The 23608-nt window shown below is 41.3% G+C and overlaps 1 protein-coding gene across 3 annotated transcripts in view; it reads left to right on the forward strand.

Moving 5' to 3' along the window:
• Positions 1 to 23608, forward strand: part of KCNN2 (potassium calcium-activated channel subfamily N member 2) — a 79888-nt gene continuing 56280 nt past the window's right edge. Inside the window, exons 1-4 of one of the 3 annotated variants that reach the window (XM_035309399.1) lie at positions 1 to 37; positions 361 to 1469; positions 1552 to 1647; positions 20604 to 21022. In XM_035309399.1, coding sequence (XP_035165290.1) covers positions 16 to 37; positions 361 to 1469; positions 1552 to 1647; positions 20604 to 21022 — 1646 coding nt within the window. In that variant the 5' untranslated portion in view covers positions 1 to 15. Of the gene's footprint in view, positions 38 to 334; positions 1470 to 1551; positions 1648 to 20603; positions 21023 to 23608 lie in introns of those variants that run through there. The other 2 variants (XM_035309401.1, XM_035309400.1) reach the window with 2 other exon arrangements.

A 23608-nucleotide genomic window follows, 5' to 3' on the forward strand; every position in this document is an offset into this window, starting at 1 on the left:
CAGGGCAAGGCGCCCATGTTCCGGAGGCGGCGCAGATGTGAGCGGGCGGGGGGGGGGGGGGGAACGGGGGACGGCCCCGGGAAGCCCCGGGCGGCCCCGGCATCCCCCCGCGGGGGGCTCCGCGGGGCGGGGCCACGGGGCGGGGGGCGGGGCCACGAGCGACTGGGGCTCCGGGGGAGGGGGCGTGGCTCCGGGAGGGGGCGCGGCCCCGGAGGAAGGGGGCGTGGTCCCGGTGGGGGCGAGGTCCCGGGGGAGGGGGGCGTGGCCCCGGGGGGAGGGGGGCGTGGCGTGGCGGGGGTCCCGGCGCCTCCCCCTCCGCCTCACGCCGCGGCCCCCCCGCCCCCCCCGCCCGCCCCGCAGGTGACGTGATGCCCGTTGTTTTGGTCGGCCCGACCAATGGGACGCGCCGCCCGGATTCTACGGGAGCCGGGATGGGCCCGTCGTGGCGGCAGCAGGACGCTCCCCTGCCGACCGTCACGCATTGCGCAGGGTGCACCACCGCCCGGTCCTGCAGCGGCTTTAACGGCCCCGGCATGGAGGCGCCGCGGCACTTCCCGCCGGGCTTCGGCCCCGAGCAGCAGCAGCAGCAGCAGCAGCAGCAGCAGCAGCGCCCGCCGGCGGACAAGGCGAGCCTCCAGCAGCAGCAGCAGAGCCCGTGCCTCCAGTGCAACAACTGCGCCTACTACGGGGCTGCTGCGGCAGCCGCCGCCGGGGACCAGCTGCCGCTGCTGCTCCGCGCCTCGTCGCCCCTCGCCCTCCGCACGCAGCCGTCGCCGCTGTCGTCCGCCGCCTCGTCCCGGCAGGGCAGCCAGCTGAACGTCAGCGAGCTCACGCCGTCCAGCCATGGCAGGCAGCCGCACCAGTTCGCCCAGTACCACCAGTGCCACAGCCTGCAGCAGCAGCCCCAGCAGCAGGCAGCCAGCCCCAGCAGCAGTGTCAGCAGCGGCAGCACCCACCTGCACCACCTCCACCACCACCACCACCATCACCACCACCACCAGCAGCAGCAGCAGCAGCGCCGGGAGAGCAACCCCTTCACCGAAATAGCCATGAGCAGCTGCAGGTACAACGGCGGCGTCATGCGGCCGCTCAGCAACCTGAGCTCGTCCCGCAGGAACCTCCACGAGATGGACTCCGAGGCGCAGCCGCTGCAGCCGCCGCTCCCCAGCCCCGCCGCCGCCTCCTCCTCGGCCGCCCCCGAGATCGTGGTGTCCAAGCCCGAGCACAACAACTCCAACAACCTGGCCCTGTACGGCCCCGCCGGTCCCGGACCCGGCCCGGGCGGCCCCAACAACGGCGGCAGCAAGCCCAGCAAGAAGAAGAACCAGAACATCGGCTACAAGCTGGGGCACCGCCGCGCGCTCTTCGAGAAGCGCAAGCGCCTCAGCGACTACGCGCTCATCTTCGGCATGTTCGGCATCGTGGTCATGGTCATCGAGACCGAGCTGTCCTGGGGCGCCTACACCAAGGTACCGGGCCCCGAGCCCCCCGACACCACCCTCGTCCCCGTGTCGTGTGTGTCTGAGGGTCCGTCTTGTCTTTCTGTTGCAGGAGTCGCTGTATTCCCTCGCTCTGAAATGCCTTATTAGCCTCTCCACCATCATCCTGCTCGGGCTCATCATCGTGTACCACGCGCGGGAGATCCAGGTAAAGCTTCCTTCAGGGGACGGACGGGTGTTGGCAGGGGCGTGCTGGCGAGGCGGTGGTTTTAGGGGCAGCCGGTGAGCAGGTCGCGCTTCCTGCTGGCTCAGAAAGCACAGGCAGAAGCTCAGCGCTCACCAGAGTTCAGTGAATGCATCCCAACCCCGTAGGGACAGGCAGCAGGCTGCACGGACACACATAGGTACCAGAGAGCTTTGCCTGTTCGGTACTGGTACCTGCCATTGCGCTGTGGGATCGCTTAGCCCTCAGGTTATAACACGCTCTCCATACGGCACGCCTGCTGTCTTGTGAAGCAGAGGTGCAGCAATAGTCTTCTGTTTCCCGTTGACTAAATTTCATGCCATGTGTTTTCCTTTGATGGCAAGATTAATCATCTGCACGGTGTGAGGTATGTAATCGTTCCTGTGCTGCCTCAGGTATAGCATGCTCCAGGAGAATATTTAAAAAGCAGGGGAAGAGTTATGTCCGACCCTTATTACTTAACGCCCTGCAGCCACTGGGAATGGGACAGAGGAGAACTGTCAGGAAAGGTAGGGAGAAGGGTAGGGGGAACGTACTGGCCAAGGCTGTAGGATAAGTCTGACAAATGCTGTCTTAGGTTCTGCCCGAGATAATTAGTTCTAATATCAGCTGTAATTTTTTTTTTTTGACCAAGACATTAAAATACATCATTTCAGTTAAACTGAAACATACAACAGATAGAGTTCAAAGTTCTGAGGAGAAAAATACCTTACTCGTAGATCTGTCTGTGCTTTTGCTTTTCGTAATTAGAACCACCTTCAGCTACAGGCTGAAATGATAGGCTTCAAGGGCAAAGAAGACCTTTTCAGTGGTAGCAGTCAGTAGAAAGAGAAATTAACGATTGTTTAGTTCCCGTCTTCTGCACTAACGAATGCTGTAATTCCAATGTGAAAGGGTACCATGCTCTTCTACTTAAGATAATGTTAGAGAAGTATTACGTTACTGAAGACTCTTTGCCAAATTGGATACTGTTGTGAAGTCCTTACACATGCAAAACTATTTCTGGCTCAGAACCCAGTTTCTTTGTGTTAATATCAAAGGTATTGAAAGCTCTTTGATAATACTGTACTCAATAAGCAAGTATTCTGGCAAAAAAAAGTACTCTATAAACTACCGGAATACTGATGAAGAGGGTTCTTTATCTGTGTAAGTAAGTATTGCTGCTGCATGTGGGAGCCTTCTTCTCTGGTGTGCTGTCCTACAAGTGGTGCTTGAAGCATTAAGAACAAGGCTTGAAAGAAAGCACTGCAAATGTTTGAATTACTCAAGGCATTTTTACAGAAACTTTAAATGGAAATTCCTATGTAGGATAACTGAATAGCTGTAGATCTCTGCATGCATCAGCTTGCCCTAAGTAATTTCTTTGAGACCTGTATTTTTTTCAGGTTAATCGTTACCTTTTTTTTTGTTCTTTTAGAGATGTTTACCAGAAAAAAAAAAAGTCTTAAAATTAAGGTGTAATTTCTTTTTGTATTGGTCATTTTAAAGAGCTTCCTCATGTATGGGAATGCTTGGAAGGAGTTATGCAATCATGTGACTTAATCAAGGTTAACATAGTTTTCAGTGCTGCCTGACAGTGTAGGACACCAGTATAGCTGCTGTTAAAACAGTAGTGCTCTCTGTTTTTGTCTGAGGGACTGCAGTAGCCATGTCAGAGCCTGGAGTGAGCTGCAGACCCAAAGAGCTCCGTCATTCATCTGGAAAATGGAAGGGAAGTTCTGTTTTCAGGGAGCCTGTTAGAAGGAATGAGCGTAGTACCACCCTTAGCTATCGTGTATCTGACAGCTTTTTAATTTTGGGACAGTAAGTTTTTGTACACAGACGTGACTTCTTAAAAATAAGGTGAAGAATGTTCAGGGCAAAATGTACATCCACCTACAGCAGTAAACTTGTGTTACACTTGGCATCTCAAAACAAGAAGTTCCTTTAAAACGCTTAGCCTTAGGAAGGTGTGGAATCTATTCCAGGCAAAAGGAAATACTCTGTAACCCTGATAATGTGGTGGTTTTTAAATAATCTTTAAAGCTGACTGTTTTCTGGCGGCAAACTCGTCTTTAATTCAAGCAAATATCCTACTAGAGAATCTTTCACAAATTACATCAGTAGAATCATGCCCACAGATGGCTGGTTGTGTCCTGGAGCACTGTTTGCACCAGCTATTTGTCAGTCCTGTGCAAGTTTAAACATTCCTTTCTAATTCTTCTCTGAAACATGCTTAGACTTTACGAGTGAGTGTTGTGTGAACTAGCAGGATTTAATTGAGAGAAAAAGAATTCTTTGGAACAGAAGAACATCGGTGTGTTCTGTTTGCAGTGCAGGATGTTTCATACTCAGATGTACGCTGCCCACCCTAACTAAAAGTAGATTTTTCTACAACTCTTGAAAGAAAATACAATGAGGATTAAGGTGACAGTAATAATTATTGCTGCTTGCTGATTTAGTCTTCATAAACACCTGGTGACCTAAAACTCCTTCTAACAGGAATCTGCTTCTCCATTCATTCCGGTAGTCTGTGACCTTGATTTATGGGTGGAAGTCTGAACAGCCATGCAAGCCTGTGGCTGTGCCTGGCAGCGTAGCAGGTGACTGTAGGCTTTCCATTAACATGACCTTGCCCATACATTTTGCTCTGCAAACAAGTCATGCAGGCAGCAGAACCAAACTCTTGGCTTCCCCAGCCTGGTTGAATAATCTGAGGGAGTTGGCAGGGAGTTTTAGAAAGACCCGCTGGGCTTCATCCTGAGAGGCAGGAGCACCGCAGGGAGGTGAGGCGTATGAGTTTTGCGCTTGCTTCTCCTTGTCCCTAGTCGCTCCGTGGCTGCGGGGGGAGTTGGGGGCACCCCATCCTGCCGGGGCCGGGGGCTCCTCGCCTCCCCTTCAGCACCAAGGACAGCTCCGGGCACGGTGCGGGGCCGGTGACGGGGGGCAGCGAGTGGCAGGGGGCTCCTGCGGCACCGCTGTGCTACGGGGGTCCTGGCACCCAGCCGTGAATCCACACCAGTCCGGGTGCTGTGCTGCCTTGTGCAAGGCTGGGAGTGCCAAAGGAGAGGGCTTGGTGGTTGTGTGGTGTTAGTTGTTCCATCTCTGCAGCAGGGGCTGCTAATTTGATTAGTCGAGTTGATGGCAAGGCTGCGCCAGTAGTGGAATGAAAACAGGTGGGTTTAAGTGAAAAGTCTTAGCTTACATGGTTCTTTCCAGAAAAGAGGAAGAAAATCACGAGCAAGGACCCTTCCTCTCTCCCACTCCCAGAAACAAACAAAAAAACACAAAATGCTCTAACGATGTTGGAGCTGAGTGTAGTGACAACCCTTATTCTCCTCTTGGTCCGTTGTTGTTGTGCCTGTCGTCTTAAAAACATCAAACCTGGGAGACTGTGGACTATTCATTACTCTGTCTCCAAGCTTTTGTGGTTGCTGATTCAGTTCTACGGAGCAAGTGTCCTGTGTTAGGAAGATGGCTAGGAAGGGTGTAACTTGTAATTATCCCAGCCTAGAACAGGTCTTCTCTGACTGTTACTTCAGTTGAGAGCTTGGAGAGGTGAAGGAGGGAAGAGCTAAGAAGGTAGCATGATCCAATTATCATAATAATTTAAAATGTGTTAATTACCCACTTCACGCATAAACAGTTTGTTACTTAATGCTATTTTACATAATTAAAGCAGCAGCATGCAAGATGCCTAAAACTGCTGGTTTTTGACAGCGTACTATTCCATTCCACATTTCTCTGATGGAATTTGCTGTTAGATTAGTAATGGAATTTAAGTGTTGAATTGCATGGTAAAGCTGCAGGTAGGAGGTACAGGAGGTTTAAGGAGGTATAGTCCTCCTATGTCCCTTGGAATACTTTTGCTCTGATGCTGGACTACCAGTTTTATCCTTTCTGTAAATAAACATTGCCTTTCTATTGCCTGTCCTGAATAATAATTACCTTTGCCCTCCCGCACAAAATCTGAACCTCTTTTCCCACTGCCTGATTCAGATGCTCTCACTCATACAGAAAAAATGAAAATTGTTGGTATTTTTTAGAAGTGAATAGAAATCCTCTATTTTTTTTTTTTTTATGTGAATTGATAATTTCTAAGCACTTCTACATCAGCATGAACTAGCAATACGTTTCAGAACTCCAGTGGAAGGTCATGGAAACTCAGAGGCTGAGGTTAGGCCCTTACTTTCAAAGCAGAGCCTCCAGGGTTGCAGGGATAAAGCACTTTCAGTTCTCAGATTCATCCAAAGTGACGGGGAAGATAATGTGTTGCTGGTAGATTTGGAATGTAACACTTTCGATCTTCGTTAATTTTATGGAAAGTTATCATAGATGGGAACTCAGATGTCTTACTGAAGAATCAAGAATCCTTTACCTTTTTTCCCGAAAACTTGCAAAAATGGAAGAGGCAGTACCAGGAAACACGAGGGGGTGTTAATAAATACATTGTGTGAATAAATTCTGTAATGCATGACTGTAATAAAAACTGCTTACAGGACTTTCGCTATCCTAGTGACATCAACAGAAAGTTCCTCAGTAAAAGTCCTGCATTCACTAACAAAAACTAAGTTAATCTAACTCCCTTGCAGTTTCTCATTGCAAGCAGAAACGCGTCTTATGCCAGCCAAATTATGTTTTTACATTTTGCCTTCACCATGGTGGTACATATGCACCTCGCTGGCTGTCTCTTTGGCGCTCTGTTGACTTTTTCCCAAAAGAAATAGAACCTTCGCCTAGGTGTGTTGAACCATGAGGGCTAACAAACAGAGACTAAAACTTCTGCTGCAAAAACAAAAAGCAGCCAGTTGAGTGACAGGTGAAAATCAATAAATAAACTTTGAGTGGTAACCTTATTCTGATCTAAAGCCTGTTGAGAATTAGTGGTTTCTTTCTGTTTATTACAACGGGCCTTGGATCAGCCAATAACAAAACTGAGTATGTGGCAGTTTTCATCTAAGATACAGTAGCTTCATTTACAGACTTTAAAATACCTTCCACCAGTCACGTTTAATATACGTTCCATACAGCAGAAAATCATGTAGGGATCCAGGGGCGCCGTATCTGTCAAATCAACAGTTTGGCTTACTTATGTGAAAAATACTTGCTTTTAATTCCATTTGGTACATTTTGGATGAGATTATCTTTGCAGAGCCTATTGACCCAGAAGAAGATGCAAGTGCCTGGTGTCCCTTGGAAGCGGCGCTGTTGTGCATATGGCACAGAAGGCAGGATAGGGAGCCCTTTAATGTTGGTCAGCATCCAAAAGCATCTGAAATCTTCTGCGCTGAAGTTACATGTAGGAGATGCTCATTCCCAACAGTCTCTATTAGTATTGATGAGGAGGTTGTACCTGATGGTCAGGGCGCTGAATGGTCACTGAATGTCCCTGATGGTCAGAGCCTGACAATGCTTAAGATTGCCTGTTCCCGTGCACTGCTGTTCTGAGCAGTTTTTATTAGGGCTGTTAGAAGTTCGTCAAGACGTGTGTAATGATGTGTGGGAAGGTGTGTTATTGCCCCACTTGGAGGAGAGAACTGTAAACAAAGATTAGGTTCTGAATTTGCATAAATTGCATAGTTTAGCTGAACTTTAGCAGAGATAACTGCTGTCTACAGTCTTTCAGACATTCTGTACGAGCATCTTAGTGTAGAAGTATAGTACGTATCTGATCCTTTGGCTTTGAGGACTTCAGATCTGAAAATCTGTCATGTGCTTGACAACAGCTCTGGTTTACCTAAATTTTAGTAAAAGTGTACCAAGCCTGACAAATGTAGATTAATGCTCTTGTAAGTTGTGGTCTGTATGTGATCTACTAAATGTAGTATTCAGGACTTTGAATTTGATTTGAAACGTGCTTATGGTCCATTTTGAGCAGAGGTCAGAATGGGAGTGGCTGTTGTATAGGACTTGGGAGGTTCAAAAAGCTGTGTGGAAGCTTCTGTGCAACTTCAGTCAGTTGTTTTCACCCTTGATTTTGATGATGAAAGTCATTGTCACACTCCCTTACTAGGGGATGAATAACTGCTCTGAGCTGGTGAAGCTCCTTTTAAGACATAAATTACCCCTAAGAGAAGAGGCTGTAATTGATCTTGTAATTAGCTTTCAGGTAAGCTGGGTATATTGGTCATTGTACAAGCTATCTTTTATTAACTGAAAATAAACTCTGAAGTATGCAGAAGAACGAGTAATTCTGTGGGGAAGCAAATTATGGCCCTCCCTGTCTGTTGAAAAGAAAGAAGTTATACATCATGACAACACAAAGAAAAATAGTATTTAATAACACTTTTGTTTGTTTTGTTTTTTAAATAACATAAGCTACACTGTTGAAAACATGAATGGAAAATCTTTCATTCAAAAATACCTGTGTCACAGTTTATTGAAGTTGTGTAAATTGGGTTTGTCCAATTATTTTAATGAAAGCCGCATTAAGGAACTTGTCTTATTGCTGTCAGAAGATCAGGAGAGACTGTTATGAGAACATATCTACAGCTTGGAAAGAATTTTTAAGTAAGGACTGTGGTGAAACATAGGAATTTTACACTTTAAACAGATGTATCTGAGCCCACACTTCTGCAGCCAAAAAATGTTCAGTTAATATAACACATCAATATTTAATACAGTACTATTTTAATGTAGATGCCAGGAATCACGCAACTGTAACTTACTGATTCATTCAGCGCTTGCTTCTTGGATGGTCCCTGCAGTTGTACTCATTCATTAGTTTGAGCAGTCCTTAATGAAAATAGTTTTATGTTTACATTTTAAAAACAAAAGAGTGTGAAAGTCAGATACAGCGTGAAAGAGTGAAGAGGGATGAATTCTGAAGAGAAGCGTTCTGCAGCAGCATCCACCTCCTAAGCTGCTTCCTTATCTCAATCATGTTGCTGAAGATTGACGGATACTTCAGAATGAAATCCCTTTAGAAGAAACACCAAGCTTTTTCACGACAGAGAAGAAATACACCTGTGAATTCCATGTAAACTAAATCCAATGGCTAGGCTTTAAATATCTTCATATTTGTAAATGGTTATTCTTAGTCCTTTTTAGAGTATTTTTTTTTTTCCCTCACACCCTTAAAGAATAATATTTTTTAAAAGAACAACTTGCTCTGTCGAAATGGCACCTGCTAAACTTTTATGCTTGCTAATACTGTAGAGCTGTTGTGATGAAAAGGGGAGAGCTGGGTTCTGTGTTATGTTCTTGATCAACAGAATAGGTTATTGATTGCTCACTGAACACACATGATAAAGTTATTGACAGGAACGGGAACTGTGGGCATCATAAATAGACACTTAAAAGGCTATACAGGTTTATCTCACAGTGTAATTTTTCTTGCAAAACCACTGCCAGTGTTAAGGATGTGTCTGCAGGAAAGAGCCTAGTTTGGTACTGAGTTGGGATATTCGTGAGAGGATATTGAAGGCAAAGGAAGAGTTCTTGCTTCTAAAAGAGCATGTTTGCAGTTAAAAAAAAAAAAAAAAAAGAGAGAGAGAGAAATAAATGTATGTGGGCTCATGTTCATAGATGTTATTGTCGCCTATGGGTATAGAGATTCCAGAGCTTTCTTGCCTGCGGTGTGTAATAAATATTGTTGCTTGTAGTGTTTGAGCATAGCTGCCTGTCTCCCATAAACAGTTAACACATCAGTTCTGTGGTTTGATGGGTAGGTGGAAATCAGGCTGTAAAGAAACAAATGCGTGTGTAACAAGCATTTGTATTGTCTTTTTCATTGTCAAAAGGAGTTCCGTGGATGAATTCTCACATTTTTTTTTCTGTAAGTTGATGTTTTTATGATGTTTTTATAAAGGGGAAAACTGAGACTAAAAGTTCAAATGCTCTGAAAGTAATCTAGGGAAGGCTTTATATCTATATTTGAAGCTCATGCTTGTCTGTCTTCTGCTCTTATGCTCAGATCAGTCATTTGTCACCTAAATAAGATACTGCTGTTGTCATCCAGCCATGCCTGTAGCTTTCAAGAACAGCCTGCTGTAGCAGATGTCCCAAACAATGCAGAGTAAAATGAATGGTGTGCTCCACAGTATCTCTTAATGAGATACTGTTGGGAAATTCCGTGAAGCATTTGATTCCTGTTACAGTTGTTTATTCCAGCTTCCATAACTCTGCAACCTCTGTCACATAGTGTTACTACAGTGTTATGCACATCTACCCTATGCCTGACCTCTGGCAGTAGCATCACCACCATCATGCATTATGAAGCAAAACTTCAGTCTTACAACAAAACAGATTCAACCGAGGGGGTGAATGGCATTTCTTGTTTTGAGAAGATCATTGTATTTTTAAGAGTAAGGTCTGTTGCAGCCAGGGAATGAGGCATATCTTTAATTAAAAATAAAAATCGCACGGTAGTGTTGTTTCATTCTGTACCATTGCATCCATAAAATACACATGCATAGAACTCTAGGAACCCACCGGGGAAGGACTGAATGTTTATATGTGGCTAGACAGCACAAAATAAGTTGTTTCCCATCAGAAACAAGTAATAAATATGACTGGTAACAGTGATCACTGCTGTCTGATACAACATTAGTTACCGTTTTTACACCAGTCATGCACATTTAAGGTGTGTTTTGACTTCTGAGAATAATCTGAATTTTCAAGTGTCTTACTTAGTGGGATCTTCAGAGGTTTTCATGATACTGTATCTTCAGGTGTCCTCATGATATGCTAAAGATTTGATCCTTAAAACCTTTGTCATTATTAAAATACCTCTTCCTGAAGACTTACAAACTCTTGAACAGGCATAGTTTTATGACTAAGCTAAGGAGGCTCTATCTATTTTTCGTTTAACAACAGAGCTGCTCTATGCAGTAGCGGTAAAATTCTGTTTTGGTCATGGAGCTACAACACGCAGATTGTAGTGGGCTCCTTTGCGTGCAGATTCTTTTGTAGGATATTTGTACAAGAGTTGTCCTTGGGCATAAGGAATGGAAAAAAAGGAAAAGGAGGAATTCTAGTTCATCCAAATTCCAGTATAGCTGAAAAGGTACTCCTGGCTTGCGTAGTAGCATGACCGCTGCTACAAAATACGATCCTCATCTGAACAGTGCTGTGACTAAAGTGGCTTCACAGTAAGCCCACCTCTCCTTTTGTTCTCATTTGGTTTTGGGCTCATGGTGAAAGTCAGTAATTTGCGTTCTATTCTGATTTTTGCGATGTTATGGTTTAAAGTAACTAAATCCTCATGCAGTAAGGCAGATCTGGCCTGCTCCACATGTATTCCCAGTTCAGGTTCCACGTATTTTTAATAGAGTGTAATTGCAAAACAGCGGGGGGAGGGGCAGGGGGTTAGAGGAAGGTTACACACAGCAAGTCTGCTTTCCTGGTTTGCTTGTCAGGAAAACATTTAGTTCTTCATCTTCATTTGTAGACATGTATGAATAGACATTTGTCTACTTTCCAGCAACAGAATGGGATGCGGCGGAGACAGATGAGAAATTTAGCGGTGTAGCTATGAGCAGGCAGACCGTTCTCAGCACTTTCAAGGAAAGTAGAAAAGATGATGAGTTTTTATACCCAGGTGGTGCTTAGAGATGTCAGTGAACTCATCTAAAATGAGTGAGTCTTCCATGTCATCTGTGGCTTTTGTATGTGTGTTGGTGTAGGCTGATGTCGTTGTATGTTCACTGCTGGACATCAGACTTCTTGCTGCCATGGAATATCTTATTGACCATAATGGTTGTGAAAACAAAGCTGTCTAAAACTTTCTGAGTAGCAACTTTGTGTTTAAACCACTGAAGATAACAGGGCTGGCAGCATGCAGTGTGACCTTGCTTCACTTATTGATTTGTACGTGTCTTTAAAAAATAGCAACTTGGAGAACAGAGCATCTGGACCGATTTGATGAAGCTGTAACATTCACATAATTAACAGGGCAGCAGCAAGAACTGTGTGTGCCAAGAAGTGTTTGACAGACTATGATGGCATTTTTTAATGAATATTATTATTTTTTAACGTTATTTGTTTTTATATTTATTTTTGTGCTGATGAAGCCATTTCAGTCATAATTAGGAGTGATTAAGTAAATCAGCATTTTGCTTACGAACAAATACGGGTAAATACTTGTAAGGAAACTTGTGTCTATGTTATTTAATATGATGTTGAAAGTTGACTTCTTAAAGATGTTTTAATCTTTGAAGCAGTCTGAAGACTTTATCTGCTATATGGTTTAGCCAGAAGCCCACTTCAGGCCTTCAGGAGTAACAGGCATGAAACAAATAGCTGCTTTGTTTCTGCTCTTTCGTAGCTTTACCTGCCAGGGTGATTTACAGGGGCAGTTGTTGTAGGCGTACTTCCATACAGTCAAGAATAGTTCATGACTCTGTTTATGCAGATTTCTAAAATCACAAACACATCTAACTCCTCTCTCTCCTGCTGCCCAGTTCTTGATTTTCCAAGAATTGGTCTTGCTATAGGACAATTTAAATACTTAGGTTTTGCATTTCATTATTGGAAGTTAGTTTAAACATATCCTTAAATGAAGTTCCCAGCTTAACTGTTTCTGAGGTGGTGAAAATGCTACGGGGACTTTATAATTCCTGTTGTGCTGGTGGATATTCACTCATTGTCAGTTAAACAGAAACTCACCAGTTAAGAAACAAACACACATTTTTCCGAATACCCGAAGTATGTCATACATAAAAAGTAAAGGAGGAACTGAGAAGATAGATTCTTGTGTATATGATGTGGTGGTGCCAATTGTTCCATAAAAACGCATTCCTAAATTTAGAGTCACGGGTGCAGGTGCACTCCTTTGGTAGAACAAGTGAGTAAGCTCAATTTGTCTGGCTTCAGATTCAGCCTTTCTTCTTTTGATTTCTGTGTCCCCTACTGACTTGCAAAAATACTGCCAATTTCTTCAGTAAATACATCCTTTTTTTAATTGGTTCCCATTTCCCTAGTAGTAATGAAGCTGATCGTCCCTGAAGACAGTGAGGCTTCTCTCACATTAGGAACAGTGGCAGATGGCAGCCGTTTTGAGAGATGGCAGTTCTTTATGCAGTGATCTGTAGAACATATTATTTTTAGTACTGAATGAAGAAAAACAAATCCTAAATGAAGAATTGTAAAATAATTATTTAACAACATAAAAACATTGAAATGTAGATAGTTCTCCCCAGTGAATTTTCTTCTCCAAGTGGATTGTAAAATCATAGTTACTTCATTTCCGAGGTACTTGAAATGTAGGAAAAGATAACAGACCATTGGGCTTTTTACACAATGTATTCTAAAAATTAGTTCAGTGAAATAGCTCTGCTTTTTTGCGGGCAGGTGTGCTGTGTCCTTCGAACACAAAGTTTTGGAATTGTTGTTTCAGTATGGGAACTCGTACACGGTGGCCACTCGTTTGTATTGGTGAAAGTGCAGAGGGACCCAAAGCAATTCATTCAGTATTCCCTTTCAGGCGTAGTGATGCTGGCATGGCTTGTGTCCTGCTGCAATGTCTGAGCAGTGAGAGTGAGACGGAACAGGCCAGGAGAAGCCGGGCGTAGTGTGTGGTGGCGGCTGATGGAAGCTGGGTCCTGGACAAGCTGTGTATTGGGTTGGCTTAGCTGGTGAAACATTTCCTGGTGCCTTGCTAGAGCCGAACAGCCTTGCTGTGTCCTTAGATTGTTGCGAAAAAAGCTAAGTTTTAAAACTATGTATGTTTTTCATTCCATTGCTGTCAAATGTACGAAGCAGCTGTTCTGGATTGCTCGGGGTCACCCAGTGTGTTCTCTAGTAAACATGGCTGTTATTACATAACATTTCTTTTTTATTTTCCTCTTCCTTTTTTCCTTACTTTCTAAGTAACAGAGCAATGAGCAATATAAAACAAGAAAAATAACTTCCTTTCCCATTTTGCATGCATACACAAACAAATGGAACAGGAGTCCCATCTCCGCTGTTCTCTCTGTGTATTATTTCTCCTGCACGTATGCTGTCTTCAGAACTTAAGTTTTGCTCCTGTATATGCTTGGAGAACATTTTTGACTATCAGCCCGAGGCACAAGAGCTTTTGGGAGCTATTGGTGCTGGATGGAAGTCTAAAGTGTGGTAGCTTAAGGAAATTATTTTCATTGTGTTTTATGCAGCTGGAGAGAGTGGGATCTGAATCTCTCCTATAATGGAATAGCTGTTAAATGAAGGATGTTGCTGAAATGAAGAAGTACATGAGTGGAAATAAACTTTGTAGGAACTTCTTACTCAATCATTTTAATTCTGTCACTCACTGGTGGGTCTACTGAGTATCTCAGGTGAATGTAGTAACCCTGACTGATGGACTTTCATTTCTGGACCTCTGATTAGGTTCAGAGGCTCATAAAAATTTATGTAACTACATATCTCCCTGTTGATTACAGATCTAAAGAAGCTCAACTGTGAGTGTTTGAGCAAGATTCCAAACTAAATTCAATTAGGACAATGCCTTGTGAAATACCTTTTTAATGATTAAAATGAAAAAAAAAATCTTTTTTTTCTGTAATCAGCCCTTTTTATTAATAGTAATAAGTTCATCAATTATTTGATATTGCTATATATACAAGCTATGATGATTTCTTAGTTCGATGCATAATTACACTTTTCCCAGGGGGTTCTTCTCCGTAGCATTGTGAGAGAAATCTGGATATTTAGGAATATATATATTTTTCCCTTTGGAATCCTTGGGTGTCATTTCTTAACACTGTTCCCTGCATAGAATGTTACCAAGTAGAAAAAACGGCAGATTTTGGAGCATCTCACCTTCTTGGGTTTGCTGATGCACGTAGGCACATAGATATGGAGGGAACTGTATGAAAAGAAATTACATTTTCCAGCTTAAGTGATTCTGTGGTTCTACAAAATCACTCAGAAGTTGCTGAGTGTTGCAATTGTCCTTTGGCTTTGTATGTTGTCAGGGTCTAAGCGCCCTTACAGTTGTTTGGGGCAAATGACAGAGCCGAAAGTCTGTCCTGTTTCATTGAAAAATATTGAGAAATGCCTCTGAGTATTTTTGGAGAGGAAGAGCAAAAAAGAGTGCTGTCAGTATGTGATTTAACACAGGAAAAATTCGGGTAGGCAGAATTTAACTTTGTGTAGTTAGGCAGGATTTAACTCCATGCAAGTTTGTGTGATAGTAGATGTCTTTTTTTGTGAAAAAATATCAAGAAGTATTTGGGGTAAGTTTTTTTGTAATAATCTGAGGGACAGAGATTGAAAAAGATGTAGACAAACCTGTTAAGAGTGTTGATAAACACATTTGTTTTTGAAATGTTCATGGTTAAGTTCCTTTATGTGTGTGGCCTGCCAAAATAACTGTGATGTATTATGCGTATTTTAATGTGCAGGTTTTGATGCTGCACTTTTGAAAACACGGTTCACAAGGACTGTAAGCGGTTTGAGACTTTTACACATCCCCTCCAGAGACGGCAAGGTTTAACACTGTCTTTGAGAGAAGTATTTTGAGCCTGCTTAGCCACCCGCACACATTAACGTGAAGTTTTCTTTATGTGCTTTGACATTCATAGGGTTTTTTGCAAGATACCCGTAACTGTGCACAATGAGTTTTTCAAAGAGGTAAAAAAATAAATATACTCTGTAAATAATGTTTTTTTCTACTGAAACTGAGTATTGGACATTTACCATTATGCATCTAACTTTATAGTTTTATAAGTAGGAGTGTGTACGTATACGGCTGATAAAAGTTTAGCACACCCATTTGAAAAAAGTAAGTGTGTTTTGTTCAGAAGATAGCTATATCCACGAGATCTATATTCTCCAGGGTCCATTTCTAAGAGAAAGTTTGGTCATAACTCTGGATGTATTAAATACCCCTGTCTTTAACCATTCTAAATATGGATTTTTAAATTAAACATTTGCAACAATGTGTTTGTGAGCACACTTGATTTCCCTTCTGCAAGGAATGCTTCCAGGAGTACATCTGATGCTACTTTATCATTGTTTGTTGCTTCCCTTTTGCTTCTGTGGTTATGTATCCTAGAGGTGTTCAGCAGGCTAGCAATACTATTTTTGTATTTTATTTTATTTTATTTTTTTTACCTGGGTTGTAAAATTCTTAGAAAATGGCTAATTTCCTTGTGCTTTGCATTCACCAGCATCCTCTGACTTGCTATAAATCTTTTTTGATATACTAATTATTTACAAAATGACCTTACCTCCTTTTGTTTTAAGGAGCTTCAGGGAGTCCCTGATCTAAGTTGTTGTGTGCATTCTGCCTACTCTGAATGTTTTATTTCTTATCTGTCATTATATTAATTTAACAAGTTGTTACGTAAATATACACGCATACACATAAATGTCTATGATCTGATATTTATTTTTATGCTTTTACTGTGTGGCATTACAAATATCAAGTTTATTTGTAGCAAAAGATTGGTTTAAGTCTTTGATATATGACTTGCTGGAAATACATTAGATAATTTCAGATGAAAATATTTTTTTTTAATTTGTCTTATGGAATACAGATGAAGTAAAAATTATGTATTTGAAGAACCTTGCAGAACACTGATGGAGCACTTACATTACATTTCAACAATAAAGTAATAATTATAAGAAATTGGAAAGCTATGAACAGGCGTACCATCTTTGGCCTTGACCAGAGTTTGGCCTTGTCTGTGGAGTGCAGCACTCAGTCCTACAGGAAGAGTTGGTTCACTACTTCATTATGTTCTTTTTCTATTACTATCATCGTTCTCCATTCATACAGGAGTAGTATCTGAAAATTAATGCATGGTTATTAAAACAGAATCGACTGAAAGCCGCTGAGAGGGTATATGCATGCATGTGCCCTTTAAATTGTGCTGTTCAGCTGTTCTTTTTCTTCTTCATTCATCTACCTTTCTCATTTTCCAGATAGGAAACACACCCTTGCAAGCAAGCAAGCATTCACAAATATTGTTGTATCTTCCCAAATAAAAGTGAAATTCACATTTAGCAGGTTGCATAATTGCAAGTGTATAGAATGTACATGAAAACCTGCACTGACTTCTATGTTTCTTTCTGTACGTCCCAATTCAGTTGTTATTCACAGCCTATATCACAACCCCATATTTGTTTCAGAGTGTTTTGCTATCCAACATGGTTTGAATGCAGAGACACAGCACTGTATGAAAATTTACCTCAAAAATATGATTCTGAGATGTTCATAATTTTATGAAATAGAAATGTTCTTACTGGATCTGTGGTCTTCTGTGGCTTTGGGTGTTTTCTGCTTTCCATGTTTTCACTTCCTAAATATCATTATATGACAGCTGAAGATATTATCACTTTCAAGTATTATTTTTCTTAGAAACAATTGGTACAGCCATGATGGTCAAGGGAACTTGATAGGGATCTGTGTCTGCAAACATAACCCATTTTACTGTGCGCTGTTGACAAACTTCTTTCTTTGTAGCATGTTAGGATTTCTTCTGCTGACAAGTGAATATGTTCTCATGTATGCATTTTGAAATGCAGCCTTAAGTTTGTTTGTGTGTTTAAAAAAATCCATGATTAAATAAAAAATATATATTTAAAAATTGTAAGTTCAAATTTTAATGTCTAAGTTTAATTCAGTGTTCTTCTATTTTTTTTTAATTGAATTCATACTTAAGGTATCATTTTTCTTGAATTGCTATCTCCATATAGTACTATTTTTTAAATTTATGAAGATATTAGGTAAAAAGGGCTGGCAAAAGCCCATTGCTCTTTTCAACAAATTTTGCAATTCTAAAAAATTTTAAATCATTGTCCACTTAAAATGCAGTTGAGAATGCTTAGCCATGTTGTTCACTTAACGCTTTTCATCAGAAAACCACACAGTATTTGAGAGATTTTATATTATTTCTTTAAAACAAAACAACAAAAAAACCCTGTTTAGTATTCATCTGTATTCTGGATGCTCTAAATAACTGCACATCTCTACAGCTGATTTACCACTCCTGTGATCTGACTGACAACATTTGGAACCTAATCACAAGAACCAAGTGGACTCAAACCTTACAGTAATTTGAAAGTTTGTCCCTTCATACCAAATAATACATTTTCTAAGTGCAAACCGCTCTCTTTTGTTAATAAATAAACAGAATGGTTTTCCTGTCACTATCAATTTTACATTTATGCCCAGTATACAAAATGGCAGAATGATCACATACAAAAGAATGTGTATGTGTGTTGAAGTGAGTGTGCTTCTTTAGCTTAATTCAACGCTGTGTTTCTTTGTTGTTAATAGTATTGCAGTAGAGTGTGGTGGGTTAACCTTGGCCAGCAGCCAGTTGCCAACTCAGTTGCTCCCTCACTTCCCCTTCTCAGCAGGACAAGGAGAGAAAATACGAGGGAAAACTTGTAGGCTGAGATAACAGGGAGATGACTTACCAGTTAGCACCACTGTCAAGACAGAATTAACTTGGGGAAATTTGATTTAATTTATTGTCAATTAAAAGAGAGCAGGATGGTGAGAAACAAAGATGAAAACTAAAACATATCCCTCCCTTCTCCTGTCACTTCTTCCCTGGCTCACTTTCACTCATTCAGTCCCAGCTCCTCTACCTCTTTCTCCTCAAGCAGTACAGGGGTAGTGGGGAATGTGGGCTGTGGTTTGGCCATTATGGGTCCTCTCTGCCGCTCCTTCCTCCTCATGCTTTTTCCCTGCTCCAGCATGGGTCTTTATGGGTTATAGTTCTTGTCAGGAGAATCTGCTCCAGTAGTGTGGGCTTTCCACAGGCAGCAGTTCCTTCAGGAAATGTCTCTGTGCTCTGCTACAGGGTATGTCATAGGCTGCAGGGAATACCTTGCCATGGTCTTCTTCATAGGCTACAAAGAGAGTTGTCTTACTCGAGTACCTGGAACAACTTCTCTTTTTTTTTTTTCACCTTGATCTTTGCAGGATTGTTTCTCATGTTTTTTTTTTTTGTTTGTTTGTTTGTTTGTTTTCCCTTACTGGCTGTGCAGTGTTTTGCCTTTCCTTAGGTATGTTTTCACAGAAGCAGCAGCAGGCTCAGCTGTGTCCTGGGGTAGGGACATTGCACTGCAGCGCCTAACCTCCTCTCACAAGAGACCACCTTTGCAGCCTCTCCGGCTACCAAAACCTTGTCACCTAGACCCAATTCAGTTAGGTAGAGGGAAAGAACATAAAGGGATGAAAGACAGATCCACAAATAAAAAATTTGTTTTGTCTTGTTTCTTACTGTGGTTAACTTTATTTTGTTAGCTGTTTTTTGAAAGACAAACTGAATGTATTGGGAGTAGGATGCAGAGTGTATTTTTGGTCTCTAAAAACCATATACAGAGAGATCAGGCTTGTGTTTCTAAACTCGAGGAAGTTCATGGAGCCGTGGAATATCGTGATCTGGAAGGGACCCACAAGGATCACCAAGTCCGACTCTTGGCTCCACACAGGACCATCCCAAAATCAAACCATGCATCTGAGAACATTCTCCAAATGCTTCTTGACCTCTGGCAGGCTCAGTGCCAGGACCACTGCCCTGGGGAGCCTGTCCCAGTGCCTGACCACCCTCTGGGTGCAGAACCTTTCCCTAACCCCCAGCCTGACCCTCCCCTGTCCCAGCTCCATGCCGTGCCCTCGGGTCCTGTCGCTGTCCCCAGAGAGCAGAGCTCAGGGCCTGCCCCTCCGCTCCCCTCGTGAGGGAGCTGCAGGCCCCATGAGGCCTCCCCTCAGCCTGCTCTGCTCTGGGCTGAGCAAACCAAGGGACCTCAGCACTCCCCATACATCTTCCCCTCTAGACCCTTCACCATCTTTGTGGCCCTCCTTTGGACACTGTAATTGTATCTTTTATATACTGTGATGGCCAATACTGCACACAGTGCTTGAGGTGACCTGTGCAAGCAGTGCAGGTGACCATTTTTTTTTTTTTTAGCAGTGTGTATGCTGTGTAACATGCAGGAAATAGTTTTCTTATATTATATAATAGTTTTCTTAGAGGAGAGTGTTCTTTGTGTATTTCTCCTTCACAGCCATTAAATTACCTTTTTTTTTTTTTTTTTTTTTTTTTTGAACAAGTGAATTTTAAAAGTCTTGCAAGAGTTTTTTTCTTATTCCCTGTTACTGAACAGCCCTATCTAGATTCAGGCTACAGTTAAAGTGAAGGTCTTCTCCTGTCACTGAGTTTATATCATCTTTGTCATTATGGGTTATGTCCATTTTTGACAAGTTGCCTATTTTACATACTCCCTACTAGCGACAAATACTCTTTGATGAAGCATTTATTTAGTAAATCACCAGGAACAACATTTATTAAACAGCATGAAATATTTCAGTACTTTTGTTCCTGGGTGGTAAACTGAAGGCTTTGATTATGAAAGAGCCAACGAGTGCATTTGATTTTCAGTGACTAATAGAGATCTCCTAGTTGCCTGGTCTGCTCTGATGTGTGCAGGCTTTTGCTTTCCAGGTTTTAACTATAAGATATCTTCATGCAGTTTCTGAGGTAGTTTTGCATTCTGCATTGGTCTGTATTGGTACTTGAAGTCTTGGGTAGCTCCTCTGAAATCATAAAATCACCCTGGCTGAAGCATGGGTATGATAAAGGGAACGCTTAACCCTGCACCTTAGAATGTTCAATTTGTAATTTATGTCTCCACTTAATTTTTTCGCGATTTTATGAACTTTGAATTAGCAATTGATTTTGAAGGCCAAAGATAATTGATCCAGAGGTATGTTTTATGGGAAATGACAAAATTTAAGGAATTTATGGTAAATAATATGTGAAAATTGCATTTCACATACAGTTTTAAAAATAGTGCATGAAAAAAAAAAAAACAACAACTTTTTTTCCAAAATTATACTTTACTTCATAGCAATGTAGTAATATCATTTGCTGAAATGGCATATTTATTTTCTTTTGAGTGGTCATTGGCAGCTCTGAAAGCTATGGTATTTTAAAATGGAATTATAAGAAGGTTTGTTAATGATGTACTAAAGTTAACCTTATATTTTATTATTTCAGTTGTTCATGGTGGACAATGGAGCAGATGACTGGAGAATAGCCATGACTTATGAGCGTATTTTCTTTATCTGCTTGGAAATACTGGTGTGTGCTATACATCCCATACCTGGGAACTATACATTCACATGGACAGCCCGGCTCGCCTTTTCTTACGCTCCATCCACAACAACAGCTGATGTGGATATTATTTTATCTATACCAATGTTCTTAAGACTATATCTTATTGCCAGAGTTATGCTTTTGCATAGCAAACTTTTCACTGATGCCTCATCTAGAAGCATTGGAGCATTAAATAAGATAAACTTCAATACCCGTTTTGTTATGAAGACTCTAATGACAATATGTCCAGGAACTGTACTGTTGGTATTTAGTATCTCATTATGGATAATTGCTGCATGGACTGTCCGAGCTTGTGAAAGGTAAGGTTGTTCCATTTGTTTAGCTCTTTCTTTCTTTCTTTCTCTCTTCGTATTTTAATCTCTTCTTTTGCTCCATCAGTTTTGTTTTCAGGAGACATAAATACTTAATGGACAGGAGCTTCTAGGCATAGGATATTTGAAGTGCGAGTTGGGTTGTAGTCTGTGTCACAGATTGTCTGGAATACTTTGCCTTTTAATCTGAACGGATTGTGAAATGAGGTTTGTGCTGTACAGGTTACTGTAGCATTACAACTTGATTTCAATGTTTTGCTATAACTTCAGATATGTTTACTAAACACGGTGGACAGGTATGTATAATATCTCTAACAGTAGTTGCTGATGCTTTGCATTGATATCAGCTTTCATTTATTTGTTTGTGAGTAGGAATTTATTGAGGGTAAGATAGATGAAATAGCAATGTAAAATTCCAATAGAAATGTTTATTTATCTATTTATTTATTTTGCTTTTGTGTTTAATTGACCTGTTTAAGGAAAATAAAAAGAAAATGCAAAAATCATGTTGGCAAGATCTAGAAGAGACAGAAGTTACAATACTGTAACTGTTTTTTCTTCTCCTAAAAATCAGAAAAAGTACATTTGAGAGTCAGACTTCCATTCATTTCACATGGTTTTCCTTGTCGCTCTCTTCAGTATTGGTACAGAATAAATAGCCATCAATGCTGACACCTTGAAAGTGAGTTTTTCAAACATACCTTTACCAAAAAAGAAATGAGTTTTTGATTGGATAGGATTGCTTAGGAATATGAGAGGTTAATTCTAGTCATTATGATGATTCTTTCTGAAAGACTTGATGGATGGATTTCAGCTAACACAGGCTGGAAGACTTCAACATATTTAAGGCATTTCAGCTGCTGGTTGTTGACCATTTTGTTTTTCCTCTTCCTTACCTTGTCTGCCTATTTTGGAAACAGTTTAGGGGAATTATTTGTAACAGCTAGCTGATTTAAGTTAGCAGTTAAACTGTAGGCCAACTATTATGGCCAGGTTATTTGCAGAAGTTATTCCTTGTGTTTCTTAATTTCTTTATATATATAAAAAAGCTGATAATCAGAGTAGAGATTATGTTGACATCACAGCGTGTATTGTTAACGTTGACAGAATAGTAGAATGTAGTTTATTACAGTAGATGCTTTATGTAGTATGCTTTATATCATGTTACGGGAAGACAAATAATTTAAGCATATTTCTAATAATGCTGGGTTAACAGTGACATATTGCAGTTTCAAGATGTTTCACATAGTGGTGGTTGGTGGAGCGCTCTAGACATTGAATCGATCTATAATAGTTATATTTTAATAAGCATGTCCTCATTCAGATGCAACTGACTTTTGCAAAGCCTCTTTTTTGTCTCACATTCTGCACCTCTGTTCCCACAAGTTTCCTTTCAAGAAAACTACTACACAGGAATTCCTGAACATCTACTCAGGAATTTCTGAAATTGTCACTTGCGAAGTGGCTCTGAATAACTTCAGTGTCCATTGCTGTCACTATTTTATGTATCAGTAGTTTGTTTAGTAACCTGTATTATTATTACAAAGTAGCAATAAAGAGTCTGTGTTAACTTTTTAATAGATGCACATTCAAAATTGACATAAAAAAATTGTGCATTTCAGTGAAAATTTCTGAACAAGAACTGAGGCACTGCTGCATATCTGTGATGCTGGGAATAACGTGATCCTGGGAATAAGCTTATTTGTGGAGTCAGGGACTCAGGATTGCAAACAAGGCTGTTTTTTTTGTGTGTGTGTGTGTGTGGTTTTTTTTCAGCTCTATACTAAACTAGTAATGGATTTTCCACATTTTAAATTGCAGTTGATATTCTGTGATTGTTGGTACAGTAAGCTGGATAACCTACGACTCCTTAAAAATCACAGAATCACAGAATCATCTAAGTTGGAAGAGACCTCCAAGATCACCTAGTCCAACCTCTGACCTAACACTAACAAGTCCTCCACTAAATCATATCACTAAGCCCTACATCTAAAGGTCTTTTAAAGACCTTCAGGGATGGTGACTCGAAACAAAACAAAACAAAAAACAAGTTAAATATGGAAGTGAGTATTAGATTAATATGTCTCCAGCATAATTACCTTCTGTCCGTGGAATCCAATCAGAGATCTTGCTTCTTCAAATTTAACAATCATTCATTTTACCTTTCAAAAACACTAAAAAAGCTATGTTTTGGCCTTGGGAATTGATTATTTGTGTCACTGATAATAGTTTTCACACCCAGTTTGTGTGTTTTGCCTCAGATTTTCCCTTGTGGCAGTATGTGTTTTGCCAAATGAATGGTACTCGCACTAGCTTCCACTTACTAATTAGTCTACTGAAAACCTGTACATTCACAGCCCATACAGAAACAGAAGTAGCCCACCCCCAAAAAACCCTCTCAGGTGAGAACCTCCAGGCCCCATACAGGTTTGTTCTATATAGGAAAGTTCTTAGCACTCTGCTGCCTGAAGTTAAACATCCTGTTTTCCATAGCTGTAGACAGATATAACAGCTGTTTGTCACAGGAAAGGGCAGATATGGCCACGGAATCCATTCTGTGTAGGGGTTATAGTC

This window comes from Oxyura jamaicensis, chromosome Z, assembly GCF_011077185.1.
Source record: "Oxyura jamaicensis isolate SHBP4307 breed ruddy duck chromosome Z, BPBGC_Ojam_1.0, whole genome shotgun sequence".
NCBI classification, from domain to species: domain Eukaryota; kingdom Metazoa; phylum Chordata; class Aves; order Anseriformes; family Anatidae; genus Oxyura; species Oxyura jamaicensis.